The sequence below is a fragment of the Balaenoptera musculus genome, chromosome 17, assembly GCF_009873245.2.
Source record: "Balaenoptera musculus isolate JJ_BM4_2016_0621 chromosome 17, mBalMus1.pri.v3, whole genome shotgun sequence".
Taxonomy (NCBI): Eukaryota; Metazoa; Chordata; class Mammalia; order Artiodactyla; family Balaenopteridae; genus Balaenoptera; species Balaenoptera musculus.
The window spans coordinates 64069675-64086424 of NC_045801.1; the positions used below are offsets into that span (position 1 = coordinate 64069675).

General features: G+C 42.3%; 1 protein-coding gene across 1 annotated transcript in view; it reads left to right on the top strand.

Annotated features, from left to right (window-relative positions):
* The first annotated feature begins 403 nt into the window (after positions 1-403).
* TRPA1 (transient receptor potential cation channel subfamily A member 1) overlaps positions 404-16750 on the top strand; it is a 57068-nt gene continuing 40721 nt past the window's right edge. Inside the window, exons 1-5 of the mRNA XM_036830084.1 lie at positions 404-481; positions 1615-2172; positions 8707-8866; positions 11374-11549; positions 15531-15638. Of these exons, the coding sequence (XP_036685979.1) occupies positions 404-481; positions 1615-2172; positions 8707-8866; positions 11374-11549; positions 15531-15638 (1080 nt within the window). The remainder of the gene's footprint in view (positions 482-1614; positions 2173-8706; positions 8867-11373; positions 11550-15530; positions 15639-16750) is intronic.

Here is a 16750-nt window from a genome sequence, read left to right on the forward strand (position 1 = left end):
CCTGTGACCCTCCTGCCAGCACCTCCACTGATGCTGGAGTTCCCTGGGCCCACATCCCTCTCTAAGGCCAGCTCGGCCAGCTGACGCTTACCACCACGACATGCCCTCTGCCCAGCTTCCAAAATGACCCCGAAACACCCTACTCTTAATTCTCTTTTTGTCTTAGTGATCCCTTTCAGCTAAGAGTAAGGAGAAAAGCAATTGATCAACATAATTGACTATCACAAATAAAAAGTCTTAATATTCCTATGAGGCATTTCCTTTTAAAAATGAGGGCTTCATGTATGTAAAATGTCAGGCAGACAGCAGTGACTCAAGGTTATTCTCTTTCCCCGTTCCTCTGATTCTTTTCTTTATTGGTTTTCCCAAATACATTACCACCTTCACTAAATGACAGTAAGGTATGCAGCTGATCTCAGTTCTGTACTCCCTGAACACAGATGCTGATGGGAAAACTGTGCAGGTGGTGAAACTGAATGCTGTATCCTTCACCAGTCTCAGAAGTCCACATTCACGGGTCAATGACCAGTGATAATGTCTTCAATATCACCCTTCCAAGAATTCCATTCAAAGGGTGGAATTGGTAGCAACCTGCCATCACTACTGGAAGATCTGGGGGGGAACCTTTCCATAGTTCCACAATATCATCATGCTCCTTCACCTGCCCTTAAGTTCAGCCCAGTGTAACCCATAGAGCAGGCAGTCCACAAACCTTTATTTAGTGCCTGATCTCTGCCAGGTCGTGGATCCACAGGTTCTTGTGTCAGATGCTGGAGATTACAGGTTATTATGACAATCCAGAGCCTTAAAAGAGCACACAGACTGTCAAAAGACTGTCACAGCTAAATTCCAGCCTATGAAGAGTAATCAGCTTCAGAATGAAGGTTTTTTTTTTTAATTTTTAAATTTAATTTATTTTTTTATACAGCAGGTTCTTATTAGTCATCCATTTTATACACAACAGAATGAAGTTTTTTAAGCTTTCTAACCTTGTGGCAAAAACACAGTGGCAACAGTCACGGAGGCTCTATTATCTGTAGGTAGATGTGGAACTAGCCACTCTCAGAGAGCAGACGCCTTCCACTCCACAATTGCACTAATGCTGTGGATTAATAAACTCGGCACTGGCCCATGAAGACAAGCCTTTCAAACAGACCCGAGGGTAAACAAGCAGACACCAGTCATGACTTTTTGTTTCATCTAAGAGTCATTTTATTAGCCATGCTGAAACACCAATCCCTGAGGGATTAGTATTGTTATGCACAGGAAATGGGACCAGAGGTTCAAAGGGAGTTCATCTAATCTCTCAACCCGGTGCTAAGATTTAATCACTCCCCTTTTCTTTTGGAAAGGTAAGTTTTTCTAAAAACCTTAGCTCTAAATCCAAGAGCCTTCTACAATGATGCGGACACGGGAAACTGATGCCCAGTGGCTTTTAGGTGGAAAAAAAATTTTTTTTAATAAAACTCTTCCCAGCGTACCCCGTCATTCTCTCCCTCGTTCCCGTATCCGGCGCCTTTCTTTCTCTCTGACTGCGCGACAGGACGGGGGCTCTAAGGGTTTTTATCATAAAAGATTCCAGATTCGCGCGACCCACCCTGACCTGACCCCTAGACTCAGGGGACTCAAGGGTGCGCTCCGCAGCTGCAGCCTGGACGGGCAAGTCGCGCTGTCCGCCCCAAAGCTGCGGGTCCCAGGACACACGTGGCGCGGCCGCCCGGTGGCCGCGCGTGGACACGATGGCCGCGTCCTCACCCCTCCCTGCCCCGCTCCTGCTTCCCGCCCTACAAGCAGCCTGAGCCGGACAACGCCTGCCAGAAGTTCTCTCGGCCTCACGCACAGCAAACCTCTTTGCTCCCGGGGACCGCCGGGCGCAAAAGAGCTCGGAGCTCGGGCGCTTACCCGGGTCGGGACCCGTACTCGACCCCGGCGGCGCGCGCGCGCGCGACCCCACGGCCGCCTCCGCGCCCGGCGCCCGCTCACCGCTCCCGCGCTCGCTTTCTCGCCCCAGGTGCCGGCGCCCGTGGGGAGCAGCTGCCGCAGGGGGCGTCCGGGGTGTGGTCAGTGAGGCGCAGCCTGAGGAAGATGCTGCGCCCGGGGGAGAAGAAGGAGCCCCGGGGCGTCGTCTACCTGGGCGTGGAGGACCACATGGACGACTCCAAGGACTTTAAGGTACCCGGGCCGTCGGCGGTCGGGACGCGAAGTCCGGGCGGGGGTCGGCTCTTCCTAACTTTGCCCTCCCCGACTAGAAGTTTCCTAGCCCGCAGCCCCGGGATGGGAGGACCGGGCGAGGTAAGGGCTGCCTGCTTCGGGGTGTGCGTGCCTTCCAAGACAGGACCTTCTCAGGAAGGGGGTGGGGGGGGCGATGGACCGAGTTATTAAAAGGCGCCCGCCCGGTGCCTGCTTTGTCCTTTTTGTTTGCTTGTTCACCCTGCTCTTGCTCGTGATGGGCAGCTGCAGTCTGGGGAGACCTACCCCCAAAGTGTCCTTAGCATTCGGCAGAATCAGGCAATTGCCTAAAATCAGGACAATTTTGGAGCGTGTGCTGTTCCGCTTGACCTTTTTATACATTTTATTTAGAACCAAACAGCTAGATGGCTGTATCTGGCAGTCGGAGAGCCAGCTATTCACGGGGTGTTTGGGGGTTCAGAAGCATATGCTTTTCTCGTGGAGCGAAACAGAGAAACGAGCACTTACCAGTGAAGTGCTGCAGGGAATGGCAGGACCCGCGGGCTCCTCCAGGGGTGGGGCAGTCGGAAGGGGCTTTGGGGGAGGAGACCCTTCGAAACTGGGTAGGTGGTCTTCCGGAGGTCCCAAGGGCTAGGATGGGGCTTCTGTTTCTTTTGCGATTTCCGGCCGCTCTGCCCAAAAGGCGGCACCAGCGCCCCCTACCGCCTGATGGCGCGATCCGAGGGCGGAGGCTGTGGACACTGAGAACACTCGCCCCTGGATTTCCTCACGTTGTCAGCAGGAGGAAGAATCTCTGTTTAAACGTTAAAATAGAATTAAAAGTTCTCTCTAACCCCCAGCACAAATCTCTCTGCACGGTGGAACCCTGTTAACATGTCCTTATGTACTTTCCAGGAGGGATAAAAGGCTCATACAGATACACACACGTTGATATCTCTTTTTTATTTACGAAGTATGAAGCCACAGAAATTTGCACTTTGATTTACTCATGGAATATATTTCAGAATACTTTTAAAATCAGCACCTGGAGATGTACCTCACGCTTTTTAGCAGCTTCATAATATTCCCTTGTATGAATGTGTCATGCTTTATTTTACCAGTCCTGCACGTGTATACTTAGGTGGTGTTTGTTTTGTTTCGCTATTACACATATGGTTGAGTGTCAGTGAGTGTAGATGTGGCTTCCTCTGTCTGTCGACAGTACCTTAGTGAATATGTTAAAATCCTAGTAAGATCAAGAGTTATGTACAGCTTTAATTTTGGTAGAAATCGCCACATTGCCCTCTAAATAGGTTACATGAATTGACAGTGTTTTTAATCATGTGTGAGCAGGCATGTGTAGTAAATCACATAAAGCAACAAACCAGGCCTCCCAAGGTGAGTCTATTTGCACGTCCAGATTAAACACTGACTTTTTTTCCTCCTCCTTAGTATTAGTCTATTAACTATGGTCTTTTGGCTTAATAAAAAGAACTGAGGTTACAAGTGAATATCAAACACTAGGAGAGTGTCTTTGGAATTAATATTAAGGGACAGGAAGAAATTTTTAAATTTTGAAAGTCACGCTGGAAATACTTTGCTTACCGTTGTGGGTTTTGTTTTCTGGAGATATTAGTGAAGGAATTCTGCAGCACAAAGTCTCAAACTTATTTTTCATCATGTTTTTGTTTGTCTTTATTTAGTTTTCTTGCCTAAGTCCAGTCGAGGCATTTACGTTATTTAAGGCTTTTAGAAACCACAGTCGAGCTTGTAGATTGAGGGATTTATATATATTATTTTATTACCTAACTCCAGATCATCCTGTAGAAATCTCAGCTGTGAGACTAGTTACAAATCAATGCATATAACACTCTGGAGAGTTCTGAACTCTAAGGATTTCCTCATTAAGAAGAAATTATCATATTTTCCCCAGCACACACACTATCTCAGGAATACTGACAAAATCAAAGGATGGCAGAAACCTGACAGGATTAGAAATGTGGAAAATGAACCATCTGACTGATGCCTATAAGCTTTTCCAATGACTTTCTTTCAAGGGAGTTAACACTTTAGCATTTGGTCTTTCATTTGTTATAATTTCTCATAGTTATAATCTCTCATTTGTTAAAATCTCTCATTGTATATATAGTTTCCCTCCTTTTTGCCGTTACCCATTATACGTATTTCATTAAAGCAACCTAAAACAGATGTATTTGATATCTCCAATTTAAAGGACTCAGAATTAGCTTCTGTAAACGCTATCTAGTCTGTTATGTTCTATATCTAGTCATATAGTTCAGAATCCGAAAGAATCTGAAGTGACCTCACGACAGTAGAAAACTATATTGACTGAATAGATAACCTGTCTACATGACATCCTTGACTTACTTTCAGAACTTTCTATAAAGAAATCTCTTCAAAGCCTAGCTTAACATGTCATGAGGGCTTCCCTGGTGGCGCGGTGGTTAAGAATCCGCCTGCCAATGCAGGGGACACGGGTTCGAGCCCTGGTCTGGGAAGATCCCACATGCCGTGGAGCAACTAAGCCCGTGAGCCACAACTACTGAGCCTGCGCTCTGGAGCCTGCGAGCCACAACTACTGAGCCTGCGTGCTGCAACGACTGAAGCCCGTGCGCCTGGAGCCCGTGTTCTGCAACAAGAGAAGCCACCGCAATGAGAAGCCCGTGCACCACAACGAAGAGTAGCCCCCGCTCACCGCAACTAGAGAAAGCCTGCGCACAGCAACGAAGACCCAGTGCAGCCAAAAATAAAATAAATTTTAAAAAAAGTCATGAACTGAATTCAGACTGCTTAGCACACCTGATGAGCTTGTATAGAATATTTAGATGCTCTGCTGTCATTGTGAACTCAGCAGTGCCTTGTGAGCCTCTGAACCCAGTCCTTGCTGTCGAGAGTGTGTAACTGGGTTTGTGTTGACGGCACATCACTGAGCAGACCGGTAAATTGCTCTTTCTGGCACTGTCGGGTAGACGATAGAATCCCTTTATTGTCACTGGAAGAACGCATCAAATTCGGGTGCTACAATACTTCCAAATGGATTTAGGTAAACACTTCCTTTGATAGGGTGAGACATTGAGAAAGAGCCTCTTTCTGTGAGAGCCTCATTTTAAATTTATTACTGATATGCGTAAATTTGGAAATGGTTGGAAACACGCTGTTATAACCTGTATTCGCTAAAGCTGTATGTAGCTTATACAGAATTTTGTGGTTGAAAAGTGACACATCTCTATTTAAGGGACTATCACTGAAGAGTGATTTCTTAGGTACTATTCTGTGATAACAGAGCAAAATCCAATGTTCAGAATTGTAAGAGAGTTTGTTTTATTTCAACCTGATATTTACTGAATGAACTCTAATATGCTTAATATTTTATTAGCTATTTGAAAATACATTAAGTACTTTAAGACTTCAGTTTATTTCATGATAGCTTTTAATTTTAATAGTGAGAAACATTCCTGTTATCTTTAAAATAACAAATTAGGGTTTTGGACACATATATTATCATGTATCAAATGTGACCAGTCCCAGTCAAAGGCAGAATTAAAGCAAGAACTTGGATCATTTGTTTGGGGGAGGTTTTCACATTTTCAGAAAGTAGTCATTTTACAGTGGGTTCTATAAAAAGCTACTGTCTTGTAGAACATTTTGCTTTTGGCCCATGTGATGAGCTATTTGCTTAAGAAATAGCTTTGGAAAAAATTCAGACAAATGTATTATTTGTTCACATATTTGTAAAGCTGAAAGGAATATTGAGAAATAATTTTAGTGTATATATTAATGAAGTTCCCTTAATTTTTCCCATTGATTTTTAAATAAGTAGTTCAGGGAAGTTCTAGTGTGTAGCCCATATCGCCTCAACTGCTGCCCTGTAAGAGCTCTGGGTCCCCCTTCCTTCCTTCCTTCCTTCTCTCTTTCTGGAAAATTTATTTACATATATGAAAGTATCATGTAAAATAAGCATATAAATGTCTAGTACACATTTAGCATAGATGGTGTGAGGAAAATACTAGAGATAGTTTCTCAAACCTTTTTTGGTCTCAGAACCCCTTTAAACAAACAATCTTGAGGATCCCAAACACTCCTTGTCTTTGGGTTAGAGCTGCCAATATTTGCCATATTAGAAATCAAAGTGGGGAAAGTGTTTTAAACATGGGACTACATGGCACATATCCCAGTGACTGTCAGAGGTGTGATGTCACCACACATCTTGTGGCCTCTGGAAAACTCTGCACCAGTGAGAGAGTGAAGGGCTGGGGTACAGGATGGCATGAGTTGCTCTCTGAAGGCCTGGAGGAGGAGGGAGGGTTGAGGGGGGCTGTATAGGTCGTTGGGAAGCAAGGAAAGGGAGATGGATGCGCTTCATTCAGGTGGAAGCCTGGAGAAGCTCAGGCTAAGCCCAGTAGGAACCCAGCAGCACAGCCTGGTGCCGGGCGAGCTGGACACTGGTGTGCAATTCAGGGACAGGCCCGAGTTTGGCTTCAGCCTCAGTTTGGGGCCAAAATCTGCAATTCGGCTTAGGCTTTGCCTTTGGCAACCAAATATCAAAATACCGAATTTGATGCCATTTCTGGCATCCCTGAACTGGCATGTGATCAATGATACCATTATATCTAAACAATGTAATTATATTGGCAATAAAATAAAGTTTGTCATTTATATTTATTGCTAATAGCTAAATATTCACTTTCAAATATAGGCAGGACTTCTATAAGCAACTTTGAATAAGAATCGTGTCAGTCAATTGAAGTATAATTAAATGTGACTATAATTAATGATTTTGAAAATTCTTAATTTTCTATGTAAAACAGACATTTAGAATTTTCAAGTAGTTGAATAGGGAACTAGATTGTCAATTAATATAGTTATTAAGAGAGGATGCATTGTTAATTTTAGGAAGAACAGAACACAATTTTTGATCCAAAGCATTTATAAAAGTGTAATAATAATGCAAGGCAAGATAACAGAAGCAAGTTTTTGACATTAAGGCTTTTATGAAATTTTTTTTGCTATAGTAACATTAATAACATTAAATAAAATGGTGTTTAGAGAGTTATTTGAGTTTTGGTAAGTTTATTCTGTTTAGGCAATGAGCTTTTCAAGAAAAAGTCCTGTTTGGGAAGGTGTCACGTCTTGTGAGGATGAATCAAAAACAGAATGTCAGCACCTCGGAATTTCACAAGGAAGAAATGTAATGTCACCCATGATTAATCATGTTCAGTGCAGTTATACTAAAGAATATAAAGAGCATGAAGAAAAAAATCTTAGAGAAAAATAAGATGTTCTAGAAACTTCTTGCTCCTCCCCTGACATCAGTGGAAGTGAGCATCTGTTGGGAATTACACTGCTACAGGCCAGTGACAACAGCCAACGACGCCTGAAAGTTATGAAGCTTGCTCTACAAAGTCCCTTTTTATGCTCTGGAACCTTATTCTATCACACGGTTCATGCTAGGATGGGGTTTTGCCTTCAGCTTCAGTTTCTACTGTATGTGGGGTTTTTGGCGTTCATCAGTCAGCCAAGATATGTATTCCGAGCACCTCCCGTTCAAATTCTGACCTTTCCCCTTACTGTGTGCTTTTGGGCAAACAGTGTTACCTCTCAGTGTCCTGATCTCTGGCTCTGAGTAAGTACACAGTAATGCTAGCCCTTCCTGCGTGCAGAGAACAATGAGGAATGAACCTGACCTGAGTAGGCCTGGTGCAGGATCCCAGTGGTCAAAAGAGGAGGGATCGTTCATTCCTGGAGGAGAGTGGGCAGCTATTCTAGATCACTGACCAAGTGACCTAACGTGACGATTCTTTAATATGATTCTAGCTCTGTTATCTAAGGACACGTGGGATGGGAATCGACTCTCAGCACGAAGGCCAAAGAGAGAACAGTAATTTAACTTCCTGCACTTAATCCTTGAGTTCAAGAAAATCTTTTTGTCTAACCAGAATCCCTCATGCTGCAGTTTTAGTACATTTCTCATCTGGCAGAGAAAATGCCTCTATGTTTTCACTCTACTTATTTTTTTCTCAGCTCGCATCCCTTACACTTACTTCCAAACTCTTCTTGAGGCCTTTATTTCTACAACATATACAGGTATAGGATCAGAAAAATTGAATTATTTATTTAATGTACTTATCAATGAGCATTTGCTGTCACTTTCTATATGCCTAAGCATTTTGTGTTCTCCAGAAAAAAATATTGACTTTATCATAAGCATGAGAAATAGTTTTGGATGATAGTCTTTTTCGTTTGTTTGGTTTTTGTTTTTTTTTTAATTTTTATTTTATATTGGAGTATAGTTGATTAACAATGTTATGTTAGTTTCAGGTGTACAGCAAAGTGATTCAGTTATACATATACATGTATCTATTCTTTTTCAAATTCTTTTCCCATTTAGGTTATTACAGAATATGGAGCAGAGTTTCCTGTACTGTACAGTAGTTTGGATGATAATCTTTTAACGATTAACTTATATTAAGTTTTACATATGCTTATTTAAGGTAACAATTTTGTATATACTTCTAGGTGGTTTTCGAGGGAAGTGCATGCGGTTTACAAAACTCTGTAAAGAAACAAAAGAGATTAAAAAACTGTGATGATGTGAATGCCTCCCCTTTGCACCATGCTGCAGAAGAAGGTCAAGTGGGTCTGATGGAGATGATCGTCAATGAATCCTCTTGTGAAGGTAGCAGAACGTTACAACGAGTACTCCGTAAATCCATCATCCCGTTAGGCTCATTAGCAAGAGCGGAATAAAGTGATTCTGGAGGATAGGTTAGTTCCAGATTATAAAGGGCCTGAATATGTCACTCAGGAGTGCGCTGTTCCCTCCAGGCCAGTGCCCCTCAATCTTTTCCACTGAAATACTGCAGAGGATAGTGCAGAGATCGGGGACAGCCCCCTGCAGGTGCAGATTTTCTTTGCATTTTGATGATAGATCATAAAAATTCATGTACGTTTCATGTATTCTTGTATACCATTTTCACTGAGGTCATCGTATACTTAAATTGCTTATCGTGGAGTAAAATTGAGACTCCAAGAAGATGTAACATCCTCCCCAGCCTCGTACCCCCAGCCTTGTTTGAGAAACTCAACTGTGCTTGATAAGGAAGGGGGATGCCACAGAGATTTAAGCAGTGAGGTGGTGTGATAAGACCTTTATTGTTATAGGTAATTCTGTCAATATTATGGAAGATAGATTAGAAGTGCAAGCTCAGTTAAAAAGCTATTTTAGTAGTAAAGAGAAGATGAGCATCCACCAGGGTTTTGAGATTAGAATAAGGAGAAAGGGAGAGATTCAGGAGCTATTTTGCGTGTAGAGTAGACAGTGCTTGGTAAAGACGGAATATGAGGAGTAAGTGGCCAGGAGTTGGACTGACTTTGAGATTCTTAATTTAGGAATTAGGTTAATAGTCTAGTCATCCAGAAGAGAAGGCATATAAGAAAACAGAAGAAAAGTGAGTGTAAGAGTGTGAGGTGTTAATGGTTTGGGTCATACTGAGTTTAAAAGTCCCAGGGGACATCCCCTTGGAAACATTCAGTAACTTGGAGCCTAGTATCTTGTGTCTAGTAGACTAGAAATACAGGAGGAAAGGAATAACCCCCACAGGGCCCTCGTTGCATAGGAAGTAGCTCAAGTGGTGGAAATGCATGACAATCCTTTAGGAGACCATAACATTGCCAACAAAGGTGGATAAAGGTAGAACACCAACGTTCAGGGTCAGAGGGCAGAGGAAAAGCCAGAAAAATTACGGTGAAGACAGTGATGGAGAAGAGATTGATGACACATGAGCCAAGGGAGAGCTGAGTTAGAAGGACCAGGTGCCACAAAGAGGTCACATAGGAAGAAGATCACAACAACCTTGCTGTTTAGAAGGCCTACCCAACCCTTGTAAAAATGATTTCTGAAAAGTGATGGAGGTAAAAGACAAATTCAAGTTATTTAATTGGTGAATGGGACTTTGTAAGTTTAGGCCCCAGGTTAATTAAGTTTGGTGCTGAATGAAATGCTGAGTGGAGTGCTTTGTCTTGATCAGACCAAATGGTCAAGAGATGTGTGTATGTCAGTGTGTGTGTGTGTGTGTGTGTGTGTGTGTGGTTGAGAATGAGGCACTAGGATGAATGAAAGAAGATAGTGGGGAGATAAATTTTAAAAAGGAGAGAAATGGGAAACGTGGCTGCAGCATGGTTCCAGGTATCGTACAATAGATGGTCCCCAAGTCATATTTATGAGTGAGCACTTATCCCCCTTCTTCAGACATAAAAATATCCTACCACCAATTACAATGGTTGATAAAGCAGTCTGTTTTAGAACAGATACAAAAAAAACCCTGAAGTATCAAAGGGCATGCTGAGCTCACAGGGTAAATAGTACAATGTATTGTATTGTAGAAATATGTGGAAACCATGTGTGGCATCAAGGGGCTCAAACTCTAATTCCAGTCTTGTGTTTATTTGTGGTGTGTCTTTTTTCTCATTAACATTTTTTGAACTATTGCCTATGGGCAGAACACTCCACTAAGATCTTTAAGGACATGATTTGATATTCTTCTTCCAAGAACATTGCAAGGTATACATATCTTTTTCCCTTCCTCCCTCCCTCCCTCCTCCTTCCTTCCTTCCTTCCTTCCTTCCTTCCTTCCATCCTTCCATCCTTCCTTTCTTTCACCAAATTGGAATATGAGAAAACTGAGTTTCTAAGAGGTCAGTCAGCTTACAGAGCTCCTTACTAGCTGTGTAACGTTGGCAGGATTGTGAACCTCTCTAGGCTTCATCTTTCTGAAAAACAGTCACAGTTCCTTGTGGGCTGTTGGAGGGTTGAATAAAATAATGGTTGCGTGGAACTTAGTACAGTGCCTGGCGTAGAGGTATTGCTTTTATATAAGCTCATTGCTTTATAACCATTCCCAAATTCATACCACAGATAAAAACATGTGATAGGAAGACCTATTTCTTATGGAGTCTATAGATCGACAGCTAACTCATTGGACAAAGTCAGTGCCATATGTATGTGCATTCCCAAAGGTGTCCATTAGATGTTTTTGAGAACTGAAGCTATCTTTTTATTTTTCCTAAAGAAGGAGCAGCCTGCTACAATGGCATTTGGCACTGAGCTTTGCAGTGAATAGGCGTGCAGTAGGCAGTGAGTACGGTCCAAGCAAAATCTAACCCACGTTTTCGTGTTTTTTCTAGTACTGAATGTGATGGATGATTATGGAAATACCCCTCTGCACTGGGCTGCAGGAAAAAACCAGGTGGAAAGTGTTAAGTTTCTTCTTCGCAAAGGAGCCAATCCAAACCTCCGAAACTGCGACATGATGGCCCCACTGCACGTGGCTGCGCAGGGTTTATACAACGACGTGATGAAGGTAAGGCTGCAGGCGGCTCCCCAGGTACCGACCATCGTACCGTGGGCCGGGACCCACGTCCAGCTGTGTCTGCCTGCTCCAGAAGGCCAACCTCAGCTGCCAGGGCCAACGGAATGTAATCATTTTAACGTTGGCTTTTCTTCTGACCAACTGACGATAGTGGTGATGATGATGATGACGATGAGAATAATAATAACAACAGTCTTCATTGACCAGTTCTTATGTATCAGCTACCAGCGTTTTTCCGTGTTTAAGAGCTTTCCGTGTTTTAGTTTTTTAAATCCTCCTCATTTAAAAAAAATCTATAAAGTAAGACTATTATTACCCCCATTTCATAGCTGAGGAAACTGAGGTAGAGAGAGAATTAAATAACTTGCCTAATTAGCGCATAAGAGTTAGGTGGTGAAAGCAAGAATTAGGAATTTTTTTCTCATCTTTATGTTTTGCAAGTCAAGGCTTTACTGCTTTTACCTGGCCAATTGAATGATTAAAAAGAAGAAGGTGATGGGTGCCTCAGTGAAGACAGAAAGCATCATTATGATTTACTGTTTTTGTGAAAGTGAATGGCATGCCTTAGTGGATGGCATGTCTTTGCAGAAGACAATAATACTATTGGGAAATTTCTTCTTATTTTTTTCAAGAGAGTGGGTTTGGTCAAATAGAGGAAACCTTGGTAAATGCCTAAAGGGTATGGTTTAGGTCATGGCTTTTAAACTACATCTCAGGGTCTCACAGACACACTAGAAAACACACATGCTGACTTAAAGAGGAGTGCATTTTACAAGCAGATCTTGTTCCAGAAATTCATTTCTTAGGTAGGCAATTTGGACCTTACAGTAAGTTTTCCTATAGAAGCAGTGTTGTGAATGATGACTTGGCTGTTGTGCTTGTGACCTGTCTTAGTCAGTTCAGGCTGCTATCACAGAGAACCGGAGACTGGGTGGCTTAAACAACAGTCATTTCTCACAGTTGTGGAAGCTGCATTGTCCAAGATCAAGGCACTGGCAGATCTGGTGTCTGGTGAGGGCTTGATTCCTGGTTTGTAGATGGCCTTTGTCTCTCTGTGTCCTCACGTCGTGGAAGGGGCAAGAGAACTTTCTGGGGTTTCTTTTACAAGGACACTAATCCCATTTGTGAGGGCTCTGCTCTCATGACCTAATCACCTCCCAAATGCCCCATCTCTTAGTACCACATGGGGGATTAGGATTTCAATATATGAATTTTGAAGGACAAAAATATTCGGTTGATCACACCACACCGATAAGATCTCAGGGGTGACCATGAGCTCCATGCTCCCTTAGCCCAGACACCTCCCTCTCAGCCCCCTGAGTCCTTGGCTCCTTTAAGCCGACACAGAGGGTGTGAGGGCAGCCCCCTTTCCTCTCTCCCCTTGTGCCTTGTATTTAGCATTGCCGTAATTCTTAGTACAGGGTATGGTAATCAAATGTTCACATGCTTTTCCCCCCTTCTGGCTGGGTATCCTGGAAGGAAGGACTGTGTGTGACTAATCTAACATCTCCAGTCCTCAGCACTGCTGATAAATGCTGGCTCTTGAAAGAATAAATGAGTAACTAGGCGTTTTGGCTGAAGGAGAAGGGGAGAGCTTAGGTATCAGTGCCTAAGAAGATGAGTCAGGGCAGCCCCTTGCAGAGGTTACTGGAAAGGCCTTTGTCAACAGGCTCTCTGTTTTTGCCAATGGCTACATTATTCATGAGCCAGATGCTACTTAAGTGTCGTCTGTGTTGGGCCACTAGTGACTGCAGGGCCCCCCAGAGATGCTGCTTGTTTCCCCAGTGAACTCTTGTGCTTCCTCTGAGGCTCTTTTCAGAAACAAATGCCCACTGACTTAATTAATCTTGGCTCCAAAAGTGTGATTTGGGAATTCAAAGGCAGGTAACAGTTGAAAGGCTGTTGTTAATTAGAAATCAGAAATCTTCAGGCTAACAAATACAGAAAGATAGGTATCACATCGAAATAGAGAAGAAAGTCTAGAAATAAGCCCATAACTGATTTATAATCTAGATGGTGGATATAACAGGTTTTCCTGGGTGACACCAGAACAGGAAAAAAAATAGGGTTATAAGGGAATTGAAATTAGTTGTCTCTCCTTTTCTTGGTCTTACCAACCATCACTTCATTGAAAAGTATTTTCAAGCCCTTCTGCTTCACCAGAGAAGAAGGAGGAGGAATTTAGGAGTGTCTCTCTGTGTGCTTGCAAACAGCAGTCCTGGGGGCCTGACTCTCCCAGTTACACCCAGGGGTCAGGCCTGTACCTCCACCAGCTCTTGCCAATTTCAATCTCCATTGTCCAGCCTTCCTCCAAACCTTCCACTGCCGCCTTGTGGTTATAAAGTAAAAAATTGCTACCCATGTGTGACCTCAAGTTCTTACACAGATACCAGTGGTGTATATAGTGTTCCCTGGGGTACACTGGACCGCGGGTTAGGGGCTGGCCTTGCTTCTCAGTAGCCTGCAGGCCTCAGTTCTTGAGGCTTAAGCTCAAAGTATCCAGTTCGAGCCTCCATGGGACTTCCTGGATTCTCATCAGGAGACTTCCAGAGGCCACACCTGCCAGCCTCCAGACTTGCCTGGTCATGACTGAACTTGAAGTGGGCACACAGTTTAGTTGCTCTCTCTGGGCTCCCTGCCACATACAATTTAACACAGCTTTAGGAAAGATCATGCTAACGGCAGTGAGCAGAAACCCCCTAATAGATGCCCCAAATCTATGATCCAAGATTCTAAGAGGGCAAAGATAGAAAAACCTCTCCTTATAGACTTGGGTGGATTATTTCACAGGTGAATCCAGAGTTCGTTAAGAACAGAATGCGATGCTTCAAGTCCATAGACTGAACTGTGTGTTTTCCTTTTCCTTCATCAGCAATCTCCCTGTGTATTCCTGTGGCCTAAAATTTCAGTGTAATTTTCCTTAATGAGCAGAGCTAATTAGTCAGCCTAATTCATTTGCTGACACTCACATCAGGACACATTCTATTAACAAGGGGCTCTGTGTGCCTTTTTTTTGGTAAGTCAAGGTTTTTAGGAAACAGCATGTTTAACAAATTCTTTCTTAAACAGCTTAAGTGCAAGTACATGTTATAGTTTTATCAGAGACTTGCTGCAAAAGAAAAGGCCTCTAGTAGGCCAATTCAAAGATTTCTCTTTTGAGAGAGACATTTATGTAAGATAATTTTTGTTAGATTTAATATAAAATGAAGACTGATTCAATATCTATAGATTCTTGGTCAATAATCAGCCTGAAGTCAACCAGGTGAGGGGGTAACAGGTCTTCAATTAAATTCCATCAGAAAAATTGCTTAACCATTTTATCAGGAATGCTCGTTTTTACATTAGAGACAAAGTTTCTGTTCCAGACTGTGTGAATTGATTGAGTTAAGCTATACCTGTGTTACATGAGACTCTTCTTTTCTCTACTGGAGAGAATGGAGTTTTAATGGACATTTCCCAAAATACTTGCAATCTGGGTAAAAGAAAAATGACTAGATGGGAAAAGGAAACCATTCCCTCCCCTCTTCACCTCTCCCTCCCTCCCTCTCTTCTTTCTCTCTCTCTCCTCTTTCTTTACGTCCATCACTCCTCTACCACCTGCACATTACAAATGGCTCCACCAATTTAGTTTTGGTAGATATTAGTTAATATAGCTCACTTAATACAAGTGAGAGGTATTCAGTGAGCAATGTTAACTAGTATCTACAATTCTTAGTCTATTTCCTGTTCTACAGCTCCATGTTGCCTTAATTGACATGCTGTAGAAATTGCCATTATTTCATCTATTTGAGAAATTTACATAGTACCCACTATGTACAAGGTTTCATGCCAGATTCCATGGGAGAGTGATGAAAAAGATGACTAAGGACATGGTCCCTGGAATCCTAGAGCTTAAAATCCAGTGGAAGACAAATACCCTATTGGGAAACATCCATGTTAACTTTTTAACAATTATTCCCCTCTTTTATGTAGGTCTTGATTGAGCATCGCACTACTGATGTTAATCTGGAAGGAGAAAATGGAAACACAGCTCTGATAATCGCATGTTTCACAGATAATAGTGAAGCAGTGCAGCTTTTGGTTTGTACTTTAATCACATTTTTTTCTGTTTTCTTTATCCTTTAGTACAACATGAATTTTTGTTATTTACAACAGCTTTCAGTTTCTCTTCTTAGCAAAATATAAAGTGTAGACACTAGGTCAGAAAAAAATAGTTCTATGTGTTTGGGTATATGTACACACCCCTTCAATCTTAAATGAGTCTGAGATCGCTTATCGAAGACGAATAGGAAAGCATTACAGAAAATGTGAGAAGATCGAAGTGAAAAGAAAATATCAACAGGAAAATTTAAGGTGAAGCTGGTGGTCAGGCTAGAATACAAAATACAAAGCATAATGGCCTGTATGTTCATAAAGGTAGATCATACTTTTGACTCTGAGCTTCTGAATAGTAAAAGGAAAGATGAATATAGTCATTTGCAAACTTATTGTTGGGCCCCGAGATAAAGGCTAAGGGAAACACAGCCATACCTGTTCCCAAGATGAGAAGAAATTGCTGCCATGGGTTCTCAGAAAGGGAACCTTGAATGGTATAACGACTAAGGTCTTTAGCCACAGCCCTAAAAGCAGAGCCAGGCTTCTCTCCCGTGAGATTTCTTGGGGCCGGTCCAGTCAAACTCTGGAGATACCCGTCACCATGGCTGCGTCCTGCTCCACGGAGTAACCCTTCTGAGTGTGGGACAGAGTTCCATCAAATAGCCTTCTTTTAAATATTCCTCAACCACTCGTACATTATTCAGGCCAGGTTCTATATTTTTAGCGCTTGATTTTCCCTCTCCACCATCCCAGAGAGTAAATAAAATGAAATAAAAGAATTTCAGAGTATCTGTGGGATATTTCAATTCACAAATGTGTTCTAACCTATTTACTAGGTATACTTGGACAAAAATACACATTCTTATAAGCTGTCATGATTGGACCAAAAAGAGAATAAAAAATAAAGTAACTAATACTCAAAGAATTTAGAAAACGGGCCCCAAATAAACCAAAAGAAAAATGGAATAAAGGAATAATAAAGTTGAAAACAGAAAGTAATAATTTTGGAATTATTCAATAAATCGAGTTATTTTCTCCAAAAAAGATAATAAAACAGACATAGTATTGGCAAGTCTAACCACAATGGAGAAAGCTAA